Here is a 21529-nt window from a genome sequence, read left to right on the forward strand (position 1 = left end):
TTTCTACAAATTTAAAAAAATCTATTCTAAAATTTTTAGTTCATTAAAAAAATAGTGCATAAATTTTTCATAGATTTCTGTAGATTTAAAAAATCTATTTTGAAACTTTCTATTCATTAAAAAAATAGTGCAGAAATTTTGATACTACATTAAAGCTATGAAAAATTTTCTGCAACCTTAATTTCTATTTAAATTAATTTTTGTGGGCTTCAAATTCTATGCAAAAAAAAATTCTATAATTTTTTAAAATTTATGCGGAATTTTTTTTATCTTTAAAATCTGCATAGAATTTTTTTTGCATTAAAAAAAATTCTGTTGCCTTGAAAGCTGTGCACGTTAACAGTTATTCTTTCAAAATTAATATTAGTGCTGCCTTGAAAGATGTGCAGAATAATATAGTTATTTTATTTGTCATATTCTTAGCATAATTATTCAATTTTCTTCTAATTACTATTCTTTATTATATTTATTTTAAAATTTAGAATTGTATCATTATAAGTCATTAATTAATTACTCAAACATATAAGGCTAAACCTCTTGAAACTTTGTTTGCAAAACCAATTAAACAACCAAAACATCATAAATGGCTTCATTTGATGATCATAGTGCAATTAAACTTGAAAATTTTAATTGATAATTCTTTAGAATGTGGCAAAGCCAAGTAAAATATAAGCTCACCAGTTTAAGATTGATCTCTATCCTAAAATTATCTAATCCTAAACCTTCCTCTGGATCAATTTCTCTTAGTCCTTAAGATTCTAGATCTTCTGGTCCTCATTCAAAAACTCATGAAGAAATTCATTTTTATTATCGCCATAGGATCTTTAGTGCTCTATTGATACTTTATATGATGTATACCTTTCCACCAAATCGACTAAGGAGCTTTGGGATGCTCTTGAAGCAGAATATAGAATGGATGATGCGGGTCTTGATCGATTCGCCGTATCTATGTTTCGTAAATATACAATGGTGGATTCCAAATCTAACAGTATCCAAATTCATGAATTTCAAGATTTTCTTAGAAAATTTGAATAAACTAGTTATAAATTCTCTGAAAGTTTTAAAGTCCAATTCTTGATTGATTTGCTCCTGATTCTCCACCTTTCTAGAATCAAGTGGTGGAGGTGTAACGCTTGGAAATGATTCTGTAGCACAAGTATTAGGAAGAGGTCATGTGGATCTGAAGATGAACATCTAAAAAAATCTTAATCCTTCATGAAGTGCTGTAGTCCCCAACATTAGGAGGAATCTAATCAGTGGATCACTTCTTGTATCTAGAAGCTATAAAATTATATTAGAATCTAATAAACTTGTAATCACTCGTAATAACGAGGTTATTGGAAAAGGCTTCATATCTGAAGGCCAATTCAAGTTAAGTGTAATTTCTAAGGATTCTAATAAAAATCATTCTTTTATTTTAAATCTTGAATCTTCTAATGTTTGGCATGGCAAGCTTAGTCATATTAATTTTGATCGAATCCAACATATGATCAACTTAAATTTAATCCCTATGATCCATTTAAATAAAAAGATCAAATGTGAAATCTGTGTTCTAGCCAAAAGAATCAAAAAATCTTTCAAGTATGTCCATAGAAGTTCTAATCTTCTTGATTTAATTCATAATGATATGTGTGACGCTACCAAAAATCCTACTCGGAGAAAAAATCATTATTTTGTAACATTCATTAATGATTTCTCCCAATTTTGTTACACATATTTAATCAAACCTAAAAATAAAATTTTTGATAGATTTAAAATCATTAAGGCTGAAGTTAAAATTCAGACTGAGAAAATCTTTAAAAGACTTAGGTTAGATCGAGATGGAGAATATACCTTAAATGAAATGGTCCTATTTTGTCAAGAACATGGAATCATTGATGAGGTGACTTCTCCTTACTCCCCTCAATTAAATAGTGTAGCAGAATGAAAAAATCATACCCTAATAGATATGGTTAATTCAATATTAATCAATTCAGGTACACCAGAGAACTTATGGGTGGAAGCCTTATTAGCAGCCTATTATATTCTAAATAGAATACTTTTTAAGGATGGAAATAAGATTCCTTTTGAACTTTAGAAGAGTAGAACTCCTAGATTAGATTACCTAAAAGTGTGGGGGTACTTAACTAAGGTAGGTATACCTGAATTCAGAAAAACAAAAATTGATCCTAAAACTATAGATGTAATTTTTGTAGGATATTTCTTAGATAGTAGCACTAATAAATTTTTAGTAATAAATTTTGAAATAAGTGACATCTCTAATAACACTCTAATCGAGACTAGAGATGTTATTTATTTTGAAAATATCTTTTCTTTTAGAAATCAAGTCCCAAATTCAATTCAATTTGATCTATCTTCTAATCCTAACCCTGTTGAATCAGAGGTTTCTTATGATTCAAAAAAGAGAAAAAGATCTAACTCTGATCGTGGACATTCTGAATCTAGAAGAAGCATAAGAGCTAGAAAAGAAAAAAATCTTGGTGAAGACTTCTTTACCTTACTAGTTGAAGGTGAACCATCCATTTTTGTAGAGACAATATCTTCACCCGATGCTCTTTTTTGGAAGGAAGCTATTTATTCTGAATTCAGTTCAATAATCCAAAACCAAACTTGGATCCTTATTGATCTTCCTCTGGATAGTAAACCATTAGATTGTACGTAAATATTTCGTAGGAAGCTTAGACCTGATAGATCAATAAAAAAATATAAGGCTAGATTAGTAGCTAAAAGATATAACCAGAAAAAGGGTTTAGATTATTTTGATATATATTCTCTTGTAGTTAGAATCTCTATCCTTAGAACTCTTCTTGCCATTACTTTCATCCATAAGTTAATCATTCATCAAATGGATGTAAAGACTGCATTCCTAAATGGAGATATAGATGAAGAGATTTACATGGAACAGTTGGAGGGATTTATTGTTAAGGGATAAAAAAATAAAGTTTGTAAACTTATTAAGTCTTTATACGATCTTAAACAAGCATCTAAACAATGGCATGAAAAGTTTGATAGAACTATCTTTTCATTTGGTTTTTCAATCAATGATTATGATAAGTGCGTCTATTTCAAAATCATCGATGATGATTGTATGATTCTTTGTTTAAACATCGATGATATTTTGATCTTTAAAACTTCTCTTAAAATCATATCTATAATCAAATAATTTCTTTCAAATCAATTTTTAATATGAAAGATTTAGGTGAAGCTGATGTTATTCTAGGAAGCTGATCAAATCTCCTAAAGATATAGCTCTCTCTCTTTCTCATGCTATCAAGAAAATGATTGAAAATTTTGGATATTCTAATCAAAAAACTATATCTACCTCTTATGATCCAAGTATCCATCTTAAAAAGAATTTAGGTGAACCAATTGATCAATTTAAATACTCTCAGATTATAGGTTCTCTTCTTTACGAGGCAAATAGAATAAGACCTGATAGTACATATACTATAGGAAGATTAAGTAGATACACCCAAAATCCAAATCAATCTCATTGGTATGCTATTGAAAGGGTATTCTGATATCTTAAGGAAACCCTTGATCTATCTCTCTTGTACACTGGATCCCTGAGGTGGTTGAGGGTTACAGTGATGCAAATTGGATTACTAATTCTTTTGATCTTAAATTAACAATCGGATATCATTTTCTTCTCGACGTGCTGCCGTAGCTTGGAGATCTTCTAAGCAAACCATTATATCTCAGAGCACCATAAAGGCCGAGTTGATTGCTTTGGATACCATTTGTGCTGAGACAGAATAGATTAAAAATCTTATCTCAGAGCTACTTTTAATACCTAAGCCAGTTTTGACCATATCAATTCATTGTGATAATGAAGTCGTAATCCAATTGACTAATCAAAAGAGTGCTAATAAAAAGATGAACCGGCATATCCGGATTCATCATAAATTTGTAAGATAACTCAAAAAGAGTAATATCATTTCTTTGGAATTTGTTAAGTTAGAGAAAAACTTGGCAGATCAATTAACCAATAGTTTGTTTAAGAATGGAGTCCTAGAATCATCGAGGGGGATAGGGCTTAAGCCCACTATATGATCACCAGCAGTGGATATTCAACCTCTGTGATTGGAGATCTCATGAATAAAGTTCAATGTGGTAGAAATGAAGCTGATTGAGTAATCGTGTCAGAGCACATTATTGGAGTGTATCTCCTCCCATCCCTATAATAAGTGCTCTTATCAGTGATAAAGCAAATTAGAAAGGATGAGCGAAGATTTTAACAAGTCCAAGATAGAAAATCTGCAGGGTATTAGATCACAAATATCCTTGGAGAACTTACCTATATGAGAATTATCGTATGAACCACAACTAAGGGTTTGGGCTAACCCTAACAAAATTCTCATGAAAAATCAAAGTACTAAGCGCAAGACCTCTAAATGATGCTGACCGCATAAAGACCGACTTGATCCATATTATGTGTGATAAGTTGAATTCTGAGTTAAAGGACCTAGTTCAAGGTCTAATCTACTATGGCTTTTTCAAATGGATATTATCAACACTAAGTAAAGTTCAAGTCTAAAAGGCACCTCACCTATTATACAGTATAAGATGCCCAAATATTCATCGTTATATTTTTCAAAAATATAAATCTTTTGTGGAGGATGGTTAGAGTTTATTTTAAAACATAAATAAATTTAAATTTTGTTATCTCCTAAATTTTAGTTATTTAAAATTATTAAAATTTTTATTTTCAAATTTAATGGTTCTTTTTGAAGAGATACGACTCTTCGGAAGAGAATGTTGGTTTTCAAAAAAATATGATATTTTTGAAACATCGTATCTCTTCCGAACCATGATGCCTCCTCGGTAATCCAAATAGAGGCTATAAATAGGCTCTGGATCCGACTGTTTAAAAGGTAATAAAAAATTCTCGATCTCTTCTTGTGTTACTATTTCTCTTTATTTCTTTCTGAGATAGAGACTATTTTTTTCTTTCTTCTACTTCTTTTCTAGACATTTGAAGGAAATCTCTTGAATCAGCCTCCCCAACGATCGTGCTCGTGAGAGGAGGTTCAGACTGAGCCGAATCATTGTACTTTGAGAACGAGATCAAGATCCACACGTAGGGGACGAATCGCGTTCTTAGAACAGTGTTTCACACGCCTTGATTTAGACAAAATCTTTTCAATTTTTTATTTCTTTTAGTATTATGGTTTTCATCTAAAAATTATATGAACAACAATAGCAATTTCTAGATATTTTTGATTGATTTTTTCCAACATTAAATACATCTTAATGAGTTGGGCTATGATATGATGTAACAATTAAAAAGGTTAAAAAAGTAGATACTCCAAACCTGGGCCTATCCTGTTTAATCAATGACTTAAGTTGGACCGATCTATTCATGATCCAAACCTGTTTATGCCTAATTTTCGGAGTTGGCATTTTGACTCCCATTTAATACCTCTGGATTCTTACCCAAAAAAAAAAAAACTCTGGATAAACATGAGGCTACATACCCTTTCTAGGACTCCATGGTTGATTTGGCATTTTGACCCCCACGCGATGAGAGTGAATGAGACCAGGTTGGAGAAACATGGGAGCACTTGTAGGAAAGCTTTGGGGAACCTATAATCCGACCAGGTCACCTAAGCAAGCTCCTCATGAATATCTACAAGTTCAGCATGAGAGTGAATGAGTTGGTTTAAGCTCAGGACAACTACAAAACAAGGGCGTAGCTTGAGCTATGTCTTTCAACCTAAATTACCGACTGAACCGAACTGTCAGGTGGAAAAAGCGATTCCTCGAGTGGTACATAACCTATATTTTGGTTTTGATAACTAGAAATGCCCATGCTAGTGTCACATAAATCCACTTTGAGGCCTTGGAGAAGCTCATATCTAACTAGACATGAGGTGTGCTTAAACAAATTAATCCAAGTTATTCCTCGCGTCGTCTTTAACATGTAAGGTTTCCTGTTCGAAAAGTAAATGCCCTGAATTGAGCACGACTCAATTACAAAATGAGCCGACCTTGAGCTAAGGCTTGGCTTGTTTACACACACACGCACGGAAAATTCACTAGGCTCATCCCTCTTACCAAAAAAGGTCAAAAAAGCTAGAAGGCAACGATGAATGCCAAATAATATATTAGAGACCCATCTCGTTTTGCTTTTGTTTTTTAGTTTTCTTTTTCCAAAATCTAAGAAAATTGAACTAAACGGAACAGATACGTACCATGAGACTGTTTTTTAAACTCTGCAAACCTCGAGAGCTTTTGGCAGCTACGATCTTCGCACTTCAGGAAGTGAAAAAAAAAAAAAAGGAACCATGCAAATGCTGTTTTTGTTAATTTTATAGACACAAACAAGAAAACCACATCAATACCAAGCAGCACTAATTATTCCATATACTCGCATATGCACCACAATTGACATCAATATGCACCATCCTTCAAATTAAACCAAAGCCATTTCTTCTTGCTATTGAATTAGCTTCCAGTATTACAGTTACAAAAAATATTCCATCGAGTCTCTCAACTTGCACCATGCCCCATAATCCTAGCAAAACTTATACACCAACGGAAAAGAAAGAACAAAAGTACTTGTTATTATTTTCTGTATTCAAGCATATCTGGGCAATAGCGTCCGTGGAGCACTTCCAGTTGCTCGATGAATGGCTTTTCCCGGTGCCCACCAATGTGACGGATCATTTGGTTCCACCGTTTTCGACAAACTTCTCCCGGCCTGAGAATTAAAACGCATTAATTAGAAATTTATAGAAGCTTACATCCCATGGTGGAGGCGGCAATAACAGACTGGATATTAACAGAAGGCCAAACTCAGTGATTCTTATGGTAATATAACAGTGACTCAATGAGTATAATGTCACCATTTATCTTGTATAGAATTTACTTGAAAGAAGTATTCTATGCAATTAACGTGATACTGGTAGCTACACTTCTGCACCAGGCATCAAATGCTGCTCTAGATGGGAAACAACGTGAGGCCTATAGCAGAGGAAGTTTCCGTTGCAGCATAGTTACGTATTTCACCTATTCTCAAGAGGACAGGAAAATATATCTAAAGGATGGTGCACAAACATGATATAAACTTGATTCAAGCTTAACCAAATTCAAGGTATTCTGTTGAACATTTTCTACATTATGCACAACAAAAACAAAGTATAAACAGCTAACATGCAGAAGGGTTGTCAACCAGGGTTCCGTGACTGAAACGGGCATGCAGCTCAAATAGCATATTCAAGTCTTTATGAATAAAGAACATCAAGTTCATATTGAAGCTGGGATGAAAATAACAGAACAGAAAAAACCTATTAACGTTTTGCCATATTGTGATTCTAACATTATCAACAAGAAAATCTATTCTCATAATTTGTACATATACTAGTGGAAACGAAAAAAAAAATCTTCTTTTATACATTTCCATACAGTATTCTTCTAATATAAAAAGCAAGAACAGCTCGCATCATTTTTTTAATCTTCTTTTATACATTTCCATACAGTATTCTTCTAATTTAAAAAGCAAGAACAGCTCGCATCATTTTTTTATTCTAGAAAAAATAATGCAATAGACACAAGCAGGAAATCTCTTTTCCTATTAAAAACCATGTTACTTATTGTTCTTTTCTTAGGTTGTCTCTCTAAACAATATACACTTGTTTCTGGATTCGCTCTTTTGCATTGGTGCACATGGATTCCTCCAATGTGTATCAACATTCGGGTGCGTCTCTGGTAACTGTATCTGCTTAAAATAACAAGTGCCAATGCAGTGAATGAAAAAGCTGTACTTCAACAGAACAGACCATGCTTACCACACGAATATGTGCAATTACCTCGCTAGACCTCAATTCCACTGTAAAAGTGTCTGAGAACAACCCAATGAAATTGTGTATAGCTGTAGAGGATTTATTTTTGATGGCTACTTATATTTAAGGGCTGTGAGAACATATTAAAACATATATACCTATGCTCAAGAAGATTGTCCCAGTCAACATCTTCTACACAACAAGCATCTGTGTTTTGAAGCCTGCATCCACAAGGAGAGTCGTGAAAAAACATTAGAGAATAATCAGATAAAGGATCCTGAGCCATAAAAGATGATGAACTACTGTAAGACAGCTGTCCTAGTGTGACATCTATGGTATGCATATACTGTTACTATTGTTCATGTCAGGATCAATTCAATGAGAGAAATTCTCCAATTCATCAAAATAAGGAAGTCCCTTATAAAATGCAAAATATATTACTATATTGGAAGGATAATATATAAACAATGAATAAGAAAATATTTAGAATAAAATAGAATTACTTACAAGGTTAACCAAAAGATGAAAACATATATGCATGATTTTCATCATGGAAGACAAAATCCAGGACAACTTGATGTGGTTAAAAAAAAAAAAAAAAGTCTGCAATTATTCCAAAACTTCCAAGATATAGGTTGGAATGGGCTATAGTAGTGATGTTTCTTTTGTCCACCTTAAATCCAAAAGCACAATTGATCCAAAGAGCATTGAACAGAGTCATATGATGCTCTGTTCCACTTGTTCAGAAAATAGGCACCCTCATGGGTATGTACTTGGCAACCAAAGGGCAAAATCAGTATGATCAATGCAATGTTTTAAAATCTGGGCTGTGTATCAAACTGGAAAAGTAACTGGGTTGGGTCACTGGATCAACAATTTCAGTCAATCTGCAGTGAACTATAATGTCATCATGACATAACAAATATATTTAACTTCAATTAATGATAGACATAAATATTAATAAAGTTATAAACACATAATAAGAATAATATTTAAAATTTTTAAAATTCCGCACCACTTGCACAACAACATTCAACAACTCTTTAAAATCATATGACATCACAATAGCTCAAGAAATCATTGGAATGATCATATGCAATACAAGTTCTAACAAACAAAATAATTGAGTTTACTTTTTTGTAGAAATGAAAAAAGATATCTGTTCTAAATCCCATCTTAAATTTCTTAATGACTCCACATAAACCAAGTGCATCATACGAAGGGTTTTACATGTCATTAGGGATTAGGGATGATATCATGTCCTATCAATTTTTAGCAAAACTTTATAGGCAGTTCAATAATGGGGATGGTCTGTTCCGGTCCCTGGTTGAAGAGGCAGTTCAAGCAGTTGTCATGAATTCAAAAGATCTTTTTGTTGAATTGCTTTGGGGGCCCACCCGGCTCATTACCTGGCCGATTGGTGCTTTGACCGGTTCAACCATCTGGGGTATGATGCCACTCTTTTAAACAGGAATCAATATTAGATCTTTTGTAATAGTACAAATATAACTAGAAATATTCACCATAAAAGTTTACTAACAATACAAAAAAATTATGATGGCTAATAAGTTTCAATCAACAAAAAGAAAATGAGTTCTTTAACTTCAGAAAAATTATAAAAATAGATCATAAAAATCAAGATATTGCTCTCAAAAGTCTCTTCTCTATGCATATTATAATCAAAAGGACGTCAAGCAGAATAACAACCACATTAGTTGACAAGCCATCCCTAACTACTTAAAACTGAGAGACTTAACGCATCCAGCAAGCGGTAATCATCCACATCAGACCAGATGCCTTTCTTGACCAAAGATGATGATAACTGTTGGTACCTGAAAAATCCAGCAAAATTAAATTCATCAATATTAAGCAGAATCTTTCCTGATAACTACAAAGCAAACACATTTCATAAACTTAAAGATATAAAGAAACTATTATTAGTTTGAGATTGGCAATTCTCTATGCATTGTATCATAGTTTACATACACCATAAGCAATACCATCTATCCTTTTCCCAACTATTTGGGGTCATCAGGATCCTTATTTGCCAAGTAGTCCTACTGAGAGCCACCACTGTCATTATTCCAAGTTTCCCCATATCCTTCCTCACAACCTCCATCCAGGTCATCTTACATCTTTCCCTTCTTTTCTTACCATCTTCAACACAAACCGAAGTAACTCTCCTTACTAGAGCCTCCTCAAATTTTCATGGTAAAATTGCTTGGTTTATAATTTTCTGCAACTCCTATAGCTCCTCTAATATATTTATTTTTATTTTATTGTTTCTACTTTTTAAGTACTTTCTTTATTGCCCAGCACTTTGAGCCATGCAACATGGAGACCTTACAATTGTTCTATAAAATATTCCTTACAGCCTCGAAGGCAAGTGCTTATCATATAATATTTCAAATGCACCTCTCCACTTCATCCAATTAGATCTAAATCTTGCATATGTCTTCATCTATCTCCCCATTATTTGTATAATAGATTCTAAATAATGAAAATGGCCATTTTAAGGTATGTCTTGGTCATCAATCTTAATAGGTATCATGTCTTTATTTCCATTCCTACTAAATTTACATTTCATATACTCTATCCTTGTTCTACTAATCTTTCATCTATCTCCCCAATATTTGTATAATAGATTCTAAATAATGAAAAATGCTGCTTTGAGGTATAACTTGGTCTTCAATCTTAACTGGTATCACATCTTTATTTCCATTTCTACTAAATTTACATTTCACGTACTCTATTTTTGTTGTGCTAATCTCTAGACCTTCTAAAGTTTTCCTCCATAAGTCCAATGTAGTATTCAATATAGTTCTCTTTTCTTCATCAATCCAAGATTTTAAATCCCGTGAGAAAAGACTGTCCCAATTTTTTCATAGAACGAGACACGTCGCCATCCCACCCCATCTCAACTCTTGGGACAAGGGATGTCCCAAGATATTCCGATTGGGATGCTAGGATGTTAGCGGAACACCCTGTCCCGATACATGGGATAGTATCCCGTCCCGGTGTCTTGCGGGACCTAAATCCTTGCATCAATCAACACTATATTATCTGCAAATAACATACACTGTGGTATATCTTCCCAAACATTAGCAATAAGTTTATCCATAATTAGTACAAAAAGATATATAGCGCTGATCCTTGATACAAGCCTATGGTAACTAGAAGTAAACTTGTTATAGCGCATCAACTTCTAGCACTCGCTAATGCCCCAACATACATGTCCTTAATTATTTCAACATATCATTTATCTACACCATTCCTTCTTAAAGCCCACCAAATTACTTTTCTTGGTACCCTATCATAAACTTTTTCTAAATCAATGAGAACCATATATAGACTTTTTCCTTTTTCTCTATATTTTCTACCAATTGCGTAAGTAAAAAGATAGCTCCAATTGTTGATCATTCATGTATAAATCCTAATTAGTTTTCTAAAATAGTTGTTATTTTTCTTAAACTTTGTTCAATTACTCTTTTCCAGAATTTCATATAGTGGCTAATAAACTTAATTTTCTGAAAATTAGAATAACTTTGTACATCACCTTTATCCTTATAGATAGGTACTACAATACTTCTCCACTCATCTAGCTTTTTTTTTTCATTTTTAAGATTTCATTAAATTAGTAAGCCAATTTAGCCCAGCATGTCCCATAACTTTTCAAACCTCAACGGATATTTCATTTGGTTCTAAGTCCTTAGCCTTTTGCAATTTTTTCAAAGCGATCTCCACTTAACTTTTGTGGATTATCCATATAAAATTATGACACCCTATTTTGGTTCTTCATTTCTTTAGTAAAATCCTTAATTACAATTTTTCAAAAAAAAATCTCTTTCTTTAATTTTAGATGCTCCATAAATTTCATTCTCACCCTCTTTTGAACTCAATCTATCATATAAATTATCATATGCTACATATTTAGCCTTACTAGCATTTTTGCATCTTTTTCGCCTCCTATATCTTATAAAATTATTGCCATCATTATTTTAAAACAAGCCCATTTTATTCTAATTTTACCTCTTGTACTTCATTATTCCGGAACTAAATTTCTTTATTTTTATATCTCTTCCCTTTTGATTTTCATCTTTAGCTATCCCTTGATAGAATTGACCATTTGATCCTGCATTTTATTTGGTTTAGTCCTTAAGTATTTATTTTCTCTCCTTTAATAAGTTATTCGAAAAAGACAACATTTCCCCTTTCAAATTCCACCATCTTTGGGTAATCATTAATATATCTTCTTTTCTACTTGCATTTAATATATAAATATAAGACTAATAACCTATATGTTGTAGTTAGCTCTCTCCTGATATCACCTTACAATCCTTACATATTGATCTTTCTCTTCTCTTGATGAAAAAGCAATCTATCCATGAATACTCATCTCTTCTTAAAATGTTTTTGTAAGTGCTAGATTATAAGCTAATGAAAACTCAAAAATTGAATCTCCTATTAAATTTCTATCCCCAAAACCAAACCCTCCATGTACTCTTATATCCCATATTGTTCTTGCCCATGCCTATGTAATTCACCACCTACAAGTATCCCTTTCTCTTTCAAGGATAACTTATATCAATCCATCCATTTCTTCTCAAAATGGTTGCTTAATCCTCCTCTAAGCCTACTATTAGTGCATAAATACTAACTACATTCATAATCTTCTCATCCAAAACTAATTTAATAGTTATTAATATATCACTCATTCATTTTATATCTACATTTTTATCTTTTATTTCCTTATCCACTACTACTCCTATACCATTTCTATTATTTCTTTTACCTACGTATAATTTATAGCCATTCCAGATATCCTTGGATTTACCACCTTTTCGTTTTCTCATAAGCAAGCAATATTGATTTTCCTAAGCATCATTATATCCTAGAAAAGTATTGGTCTATTGGGGGCCGGTTTGGCATACCGAAACTTAGCATGCCCCCAGTATTGCATTACCATTTTGGTAACGATATGGTATGGTACTAGGCATCATCAGATACGTTATCATGATTAGAATACTAATCCTAAATATTAAAATCAAATTCACCATCTCAGTACCAAAACCCATACCAGTACATTCTTAGTAAAGTATCAGTATGCCTAGAGGTTGATTTGGTATACCGATATACCGACACTCAATATACCCCCGGTACCATGTACAGGTTTGGTAATGGTATAGTATGGTAATTTTAGTACAAACTAGTACAAAATGGTATGAAATACCATGATTAGAATCCTAATCATAAATAACTCTTGCTCGCCACAATCGAGTTACGTTGTAGCAGGCAAGGTTTTAAATCACGTAAGACAAGGCTATCTCAATTTGCTTGTCGAATAGGACATATTGTTTGGTCCTATTCCAATGCCTAGGATAGGAGATGTCCCAAGATAAGCCGATCAGGATGCTGGGATAACGATAGGACAATCTTGTCCGGACACTCCAGATGGTACCTCCTCTTGGTGTCTCATGAGAAAACCCATTGGGATTTGAGACCATGATAGCAAGACACTTATAAGCAACGACCTAGCCAACCTTGTTTGTCACTCTAATCAGATCACGTTGTAGAGGGCCATTTATGGACAAGGACCTAACCAACCTTCAAGGTCACACAATAGCAAGTTGTTCATGAAAACGATCTTAAACAATTTCCCCATTTCTCACCACAATCGGTTAAGGTTGTGGCACATTGCAAAAAAGAGAAGACATCCTAACATTCATGCATATCAAATTAGAATCCATTTCATAATTATTGACATATTTTTACTATCGATTGTCAACCTGAGGTCAACCTTGCACCTTTTTATTCAACTTGGAACTAGCTACGATGGTTTGACTCAAGAAACAAAAGATTCAGTATGAGGCTCTAACTCACTCATCAAATCCACTCAAATGCCCATCAAATTTCAACTTGACTCAAGTAACTCAAACGGCATCTCATATTGCATATGAAGAACTATTATCTTATACCTATATTATATTATAATATTTATAATCAAAACCATAAAACATCCTCCAATCTAACGTCTTGAACCGTTGAACTAAATCAAACTGGACTAGAGCACAATCACAGGTCCCCAATTCAACCATGGGTTAGAAAAAGATAAGTACCCCAAACTCCTGTGTCAGACTCACATCCCTATAACCTCCTTATCATCTCTAGTGTGCACTATCCTCCGCATCTCGAATCCACGTGTTGTCCCTCTCTCACCATTGCCATTGAGCAATCAAAGACCCCCATATCCCACACCCTTCATCTGTTGTCTTCAAGGACACCCAGTATCCTAGCCACCTTTATCCATTGTCTTCAAGGATATCCAATGCCCACCCTTCTTTTGTTGCCACCCTCGAGGACTACACCCCCCACTCCCCACACCCCCACCCTTGGGAAAAAAAATAGCACCCCCTAGCACTTGCTGTTGAGCTCACAACCATAACCCACCTTTGCTGCCTCTGAGGTCTCACTTCGAGGACCTTGTCCCTTCACTTCTGCCTGCAAGATCTCATTGTACCCATCTTTGTCGTCTCTAGCGTTAAATCCCCAACTGCCTTCTTTCCATCCATTGGACGAGGTACCTAACATTGAAGATGATGATGGTGACTAAAAGAGATCAAGGGAGAAGTATCTAGGTTTATTCTACAAACAACACCAGATTTCACTCTTCTCTTCCCCTTCCTTTCTTCCAGCAGTTGACCGGCAAGTCATTAAGTAGTGTGACTTAGATGGTTCAATAGTTTAACTGTTCAAGTCACCGGTTTGAGCAGGATTCAGTCTCTTAAACTTTGGAATGACTGGACCCATAAAGCCTGGCAGATGATGGGTTGATTGGGTTGAGAGGAGCAGATTGACTAGGTCTCTAAACACTGCTCCAAACTAACTAGGTCCTGCTTTATGCAGACTCATTCACCAAGCATTCCAACTTAAATTAATTAAAAAATAAAGTGATGCATATTAGAATGCCCATGCATTCTATTGAAATTAATGGCAAAGTGACGGAGCATTAGGTCTTATGAATTAATTAAAACTTTATTTCTTGAGTCCTACATTTCATTATCTTGTAAGATCAAATCAAGGTTTTGACTATTGATCGATTTTGGCCCTTACCAATGAAGAAATGGCACTTGGACTTGGAACACCATGCATGCCCGGTTCGAGGAAACATGGCTGAACCAAAGGGTATTGCTCAATTCAATTGGCACTCAAGATATACTGACAGCCAGTTACAAGTATTGAGTCAACAAAGGTATTCCAACTTTCTTTCCTTCCTTCCCATTTCACCCATTCCACTTTTTTAACCCACTTCATTTAGAGTTGAAGCAAGAGTGAGGGAATTTTGCTCCCATCCGGCGAACTCAAAGCAGTTTTTTTGGTTGAACTAAAACAAAGAAACACATCAATCCAAGATAGTCAACGGTGCACACTATCTCTATTTAATTTTATTTCAATGTAACATGGGCTAAGAAATTATCATATATTGAAAAAACTTGCTAGAATACTCTGCTCAGTTTATTCTCAAATATGTTCTAGTTTTAACACCAACCTATTTTCCAAATTTCTTCTTGTTAATATTAATTTGTGCATAAAATAATTAGTCAAAATAAAAGAAAAGTTATTTCTTAAAAATAAAAAATAAAAATAAAGAGTAGCATCCTTGCAGCATGGATGTCCATACGCCTACTAGAGCATGCTCCCATTGCATTAATTTTGGGCACATAAGGGACTACCTGAATCTATGCCCATAATTATGTAATTTTAGAACCACCCAATCAAAACTAACCCTAAACTAACCTCATCCCCAACAGCATTTGTATAAAAAAGAAAATATGCCAGCTGGTATGCTGACACCAACTACCGTACCATGTTTGCACCATACCATATTGGCATCAGTATCAAGATTTTAAATGGTGGATCAAGTACAATCTTAGTTGATTCAATTTATTGGTGGAACAAGATAAAGTCAAGTTGTTGGCTTGTTGAGATCAGAAGTTGAGAAGAAAATAAGCAAAATGTTTTCTTTGTATCAACATTGCAATTTGAGAACTAACATTTTTATGGGAGAGACATACATATGCTGATGCATGTCTGTCGATCCAATAAAAGTGTTAGCTTTTCAAATTGCAATGTCAAGAAATACATATTTGACAAATTAAATAAAGAAATAGAACCAACAAAATGATTTCTTACCTATAATTTTATATGCTTTCTAAAATGAATTCTAAAAATTATGCTACAAAATTTCAAATTAAGAACCATAAAACATACAATCCTGTTTAAAAAGTTTTATAAAAATTACATGTACTTGAATACCATAATCATTCAGCCTTTCCCAAATATCTGATGTTAGCTTTATAAAATCCTCATTTGCCAAGTATTCTTAGTTAGGGCCACCTTTGAGGGTGCAAATACTCAAATACACAGACTCAAAAGAAATGCACAATGAATCAAATATGGATCTTAAAATAAGACAACATTCTTGGATCATGCTTACCTGAACCCCTAGAGAATATCCTTTGTCTAAGCTGATTAGCCATGCTAAAGTATTTTGAACTCTTGCAGTTCATAAAATCATAATTGAATCTCACTTTCCTTGATCCAACTCTTAATTATCTAGAGGATTAGATTTGCTACTAAATCCACAACTAGGCATATATTTTTGGTACTTTTCTATGGAGCAGAAGACAACATTATGTCCATGAAGTTTTACATTAACAAATCAAACTCGATGAATACATAGTGTGGATTATACTGGAGAGGAAAGCAAGTAGAGATTAAAATGGATCAATATACAAACCAAATATCATTGGATTAGAGATGCCAACTAAAATAAGATCCACAGAGAAGCATTATTCCCATCAAAACAGCCATATAAGGCAATTATAGTTATACTCTTTGTATTTTATGCTGCAGACCACCAACAAGCAACTAGGCCTTCTTATGATCTACATTGCAGAATATTATTTTATGCTTTCGAAAAAATACCTCCTCTTGAATTAGTTGTTCTGAATTTGTCTCCCAGATTAAGAGAAGAAACTAAGAGAAACAAATTAACCAAAAATGGGATGCCATTCACCATTTCAAGAAGCAAAAGCAATGTGGTGACAGAATCAACCCACTAGTTCCCTCAAAAGTTATGCACATTTACATCCAGTTTCTCTGCAATTTTCAGGCCAACTGCCTCATTTGAAATCCATTCAATAATATATTTCCATACTTTAAAAAAAATACTTACTAGTTAGACAGTTGTGTCTAGTACGCACGACTTCCTATGTCAGTCATTTTTTACTCACTTTAACATCCCACAATTCAATGAAAATGGCTTATAAAATTTGATCCACTGAGACCTAAAGGCTCAATGTTTTCCAAAGGAGAATAAATATTCCTGTCCAATACTATTATGGCGAAGAATGCAGCTTGTTGATGGGCTTAAAAACTGTATGGAGAAGTTCGAGTAGAATACGAGGCCAGTTCAATTTGGATGTACAGGTTTGAGGACATTGTGAGTGATTCCAAAGATGGTGATGAACCTCTTACTCTTGTTGAGACTACTCAGATTGGATGGTCCCTAACCTTGAACCTGTTCTCATGGTTATGGTGTTTAGTTCTTACTCTTCAAGATCAACTTGGATTAAGTAAAATGGTATCATGGATTTGCTGTGGGATTTTATGTTGGATGTGCTGGGAGCTATGGAATAGGAAACAACGGATTGACAATAACAAAATGAGAGAAAAAGCTAATGGAAAATAAAGTTAGATTATGAGATTTTTTTTTTTTTTGGTTAAAAAAATAGGCTGAGTGTGGGATAGGGACACAAGGATTGAAAGAAGCAAAACAAGAGAAAAAACTAAGGGAAAATACAGTTCAATTGGACATGTTGGAGTTATGGAACAGGAAATCAAAGATTGAGACAAGCAAAACAAGAGGGAAGCCTAATGGAATATAAAGTTAAATTATGGGATTACTGACAAATTGTGAAGGCAGCTTTGGAAAACAAGGAGGTTAGACCATGAAGAAAGTGTGAAATTTTGTTTTTTAACTTAAGACACTAAAACAGAAACATGCAAAGAGACTATACGATAGAGGAGGTTGACATCAGAAAATCAAAGCTGCCTAGGTTGCGCCCAGGCTCAGGAAGTCAGCGAGCCATGCAGTGAAGAAGAGATAAAATCCTTTCTTTATTGTATAATATAAAAGAAAATATCATGACATGGGAGTACCCCTTCAAATTTTTTTAAGCCCGAAGAAAAAAGAACATTACAAGTCAAACGTTCTGCACAGCTCTAGGAGTACAAGTTATAAAAGGACTCCTCCTAGGTAGACTTGTAGGAACTTCCACTAAAAGCTGGCAAAATGTGATCCGACCCACATTCGACCTGTCTTAAGCAGGTTTGGTTTTGGACTAAACGGGTTTAGGTCGTAAATGAGTCGATCCATTTAACTTATTTGTTAAATGAGCCAGATTCAATTTCTAATCTTTTACCCTATTTAACCTATTTAATCCGTTTATCATATGGGTTGGATTGAATTAAATACCCATTTAATTTTTTATAATTTAAACCAAAAAGATAAAAATTTGCTCACGGTCTCTACCCATTTAAAAATCAAAAATTCAAACACTTCAACCCACCCCTATTCCAATGCACATCACATCGCCCACTGACCCATGTGGTCCCCTAACGACCCCCATCTACCCATCTACCATCTGTGGGCCGTGACTCTTTGATTTGATTTTTGAATGGATAACTCCCAAATCCAGAAGAGAAGAGAGAGAGAAAAAACGAAGGGTTTTGGGTGTTGTGCGCTTCTCCTCTTTGCTCCATCTGGAGGCTCTCGACTCTCGCTTGGGTCCTTTGTTTCAGATCAGTGCGGTGGTTTGAGGTTCCTTGCCAACTGACTCTGACCTCCCCCTCCCTCTATATATAATCCATTGTACCCCCTATCTTTCTCTCTCTGGCATGCTCGCTTGTTCGGTCTTTCTCCTTATGTACAACCTTTTTTGGTTAGGATTTTGAGAGGCACTAGAGGGATGGCGGCAGCACTGGGACGAAGAGGGCTCGAGATCCAGTCGAAGATGGGGTCGAGCTGCCGGAAAGGAAGCTCTTGCTGAAGACAACGAAGCGAAGGACAGAGCAAAGGGAGAGGGAGTCCCTGATGGAGTCAATGATGCAGCCAAGGATGAGGGGGAGCTCGATGAGGGGCGGTGAGGCGGCCAAGAGTAAGGTCGAGGCAACCGGATAGGTCGGGGGACTTGGTGTGGTGGTCGTCGAGGGCTAGGGCACCGATGACAGGGTCATTAGAGCAGAAGGCCCCTAAAAAACCGCAAAGATCGTCGGTGAAGTCCCACCCAATGAAGTCCTCCCCCCTCTGGTAATTTATCTCTGCTTTTCTTTCATTTTTTTTTCAACTGGATCGGATTTGATTAAATAACCCATTTATCCGTTTAATAAATAAGTTACACAGGTCAGATCGGATAACCTATTTATTAAATAGGACAGGTTCGGATTTGAAAACCTGACTTGTTTAATAAACAGGTCGGGTACAGATTTGAATTTTTTTGGCCCAACCCGCATCCAACCCGACTCATTTATATCCAACCCGACCCGATTGCCCCCCCCAACTAGTACTACTACTATATCCAAAAAAGGTTTTTCAGTATTACTTAAAATGAACTTCAAAGAAAAAGAAAATAAATGAATGAGGAATATGCAGAATTTGGATTGAAAGGGAAACCAAAATATAAGACATTTAGACTTTATTAATGACTTCAATAATTTCTTATATATTATGTATCTATATAAGATTTTAGCTTCAACTCCACTCAAAAACAAGACTTCACAAGCTCAAAAATAGGCAAAAATTCAACAAAATAATTACTGCTTAAGCTATAACAGCACTATCTATCCAAAATAATGCCCCACAATATATATAGTTGAGATAGGGCTTGTAAGTTATGATAATATTATGGTTTCAGGAATAATTAACCACTCAAGCCCATAAAGCAGTTTATGGAGAAATTGCTTTCTGAAATGTATGGAGTCCCACATTTGGCCACTTTGCATATAGAAAGAGGCATATGCTCCAGCGAAAGTGTTAATGATAATATAGATGTAAGAATATGGACAAGATGATGAAGTGGCATTAAATTGGCTGTTCATGTAGACCTTTCACTGGATGTCTAACAATCTCAAGGAAACAGATTCATTGATTACCATTATACATGTGTAATAAAGTTCAGGCGAGACCATCAACGAAAATTGATTGTACACCTTGAGGGCTTCACTGTAGGAATCTGAAAAGTTTCTGAAAAAAAAAATGATTTTCTAAAATCAGCATTTGCAATAATTTTAATGTTGGCTGAAAGGAAGTTAGGTGATAGATGCACCTTTTGCCCCTCACCCTTTCTGGCTTTTTCTTCTTGCGGGAGATGCTGTGCCAAACTTTCAACATACCACTTCAAGGTTTCTAGCTTACTTTACACTGTACTTTCCAAATATCTTGTTTCTTATTTTACATAATGTCCTTGATATGTTTATTGTCCTCACTTTGGTAGACCATAAATTCCAGACTATATTGCCAAAGATTTAGAAATTTCTGACATAGATCAGTGAAAACTATCATTTACAAAAAGATCCCTCAAAAATCACTGTTTGCAAATTGACCCTTGTAAGTACCTGGGTGACTGTATTGCTGCAAATTCACCTCTAGATTTGAGAAAGGTCTGCCAGAAGGGACTATGCAATAATTATATTTATCAAATGGCTATCAACCAAAAGGCAATACTTTATATGATCATATTGTACTTCAAAGGAATAGAAAATGAGAAGATTCTGGAAGTAGGCATTAAAAGGGGAAGAACATGCTTACAGAAGGTACATAGAAGGGGGGAACACCCGATACACCCTTAGCTAAATCTGACCAGAAGGGTAAATACGTCATTTACCCCTTTTGTCTTAACTTCTAAGTATATTAGACTTATATAGCAGAATTGACATAAGGGTTTATATGAATAGCCTAACAATTCTACACTGGTGGATACAATAAAAGATTTTCAAGTGTTTATATGTATGTTGAATACATTTCATGCATGTTAGTACATGCAAAAACCTTGAAGATTCATCCTTAACCAACAATCCATCAAAACTGATCTCCTAGACAAGTATAGAACTATATAGGATAGACAATGAGAAATTGTTTATGCTAGCAAATTTGTTATTGAGTACGAACTGAATCTAGTTTACACAGACACAACATATACAACATCAAGTTGACCATTAATGTAGAATGAGTTAAATCACCTATATCAAGTTGAATAACTCAATAACGTACTTACCATTTAACACAGATATTTGGAGTGCTTCGAGTAGCCAACTTTTCGCTGATTGCTTCCCAAGAAATATTGTCCCTCAGCTGCCACACAAGAGATACATCATTCAAGAACAAAAATATACTTGGGACAGTATCAAGAAACGAAGATCAGTGATATCAGAAGAGCATAAGTAGATAAAGGGAAAAACATTGCATGGTACAGTAGGGGAGAAGCGGTGTTGGGAAGAGGAACAACACATGGCATGGAAAAGAAAATACTAACCATGCCATGCTTAGATTTTTTTTCTTGAAAGGCTTTCATCCGCAAATCCACATTCACTAAATTAAATAAAGTCTGATACTCATCCTGAGACCAAAAACCTGTGACATAATCCAAAAAAAGAAAAAAGTGAATCTTAGTTACAAAACTAAAAAC

At 34.5% G+C, this 21529-nt stretch overlaps 1 protein-coding gene across 16 annotated transcripts in view; it reads right to left on the minus strand.

The window, feature by feature from the left end:
- Nucleotides 1-6415: 6415 nt before the first annotated feature.
- Nucleotides 6416-21529, minus strand: part of LOC105039705 (uncharacterized) — a 31988-nt gene continuing 16874 nt past the window's right edge. For 2 of the 16 annotated variants that reach the window (XM_073249322.1, XM_073249316.1), the window contains exons 6-10: nucleotides 21377-21474; nucleotides 21119-21195; nucleotides 9542-9616; nucleotides 7943-8005; nucleotides 7383-7720 (exon numbers count right to left, since the gene is read on the minus strand). In XM_073249322.1, the coding sequence (XP_073105423.1) occupies nucleotides 7525-7720; nucleotides 7943-8005; nucleotides 9542-9616; nucleotides 21119-21195; nucleotides 21377-21474 (509 nt within the window). In that variant the 3' untranslated portion in view covers nucleotides 7383-7524. Of the gene's footprint in view, nucleotides 6704-7382; nucleotides 7721-7942; nucleotides 8006-9541; nucleotides 9617-19913; nucleotides 20089-20170; nucleotides 20520-20598; nucleotides 20700-20864; nucleotides 21196-21376; nucleotides 21475-21529 lie in introns of those variants that run through there. The other 14 variants (XR_012137161.1, XR_012137155.1, XR_012137158.1 and 11 more) reach the window with 14 other exon arrangements.

The sequence above is a fragment of the Elaeis guineensis genome, chromosome 1 (assembly GCF_000442705.2).
Source record: "Elaeis guineensis isolate ETL-2024a chromosome 1, EG11, whole genome shotgun sequence".
In the NCBI taxonomy this organism is placed as follows: Eukaryota; Viridiplantae; Streptophyta; class Magnoliopsida; order Arecales; family Arecaceae; genus Elaeis; species Elaeis guineensis.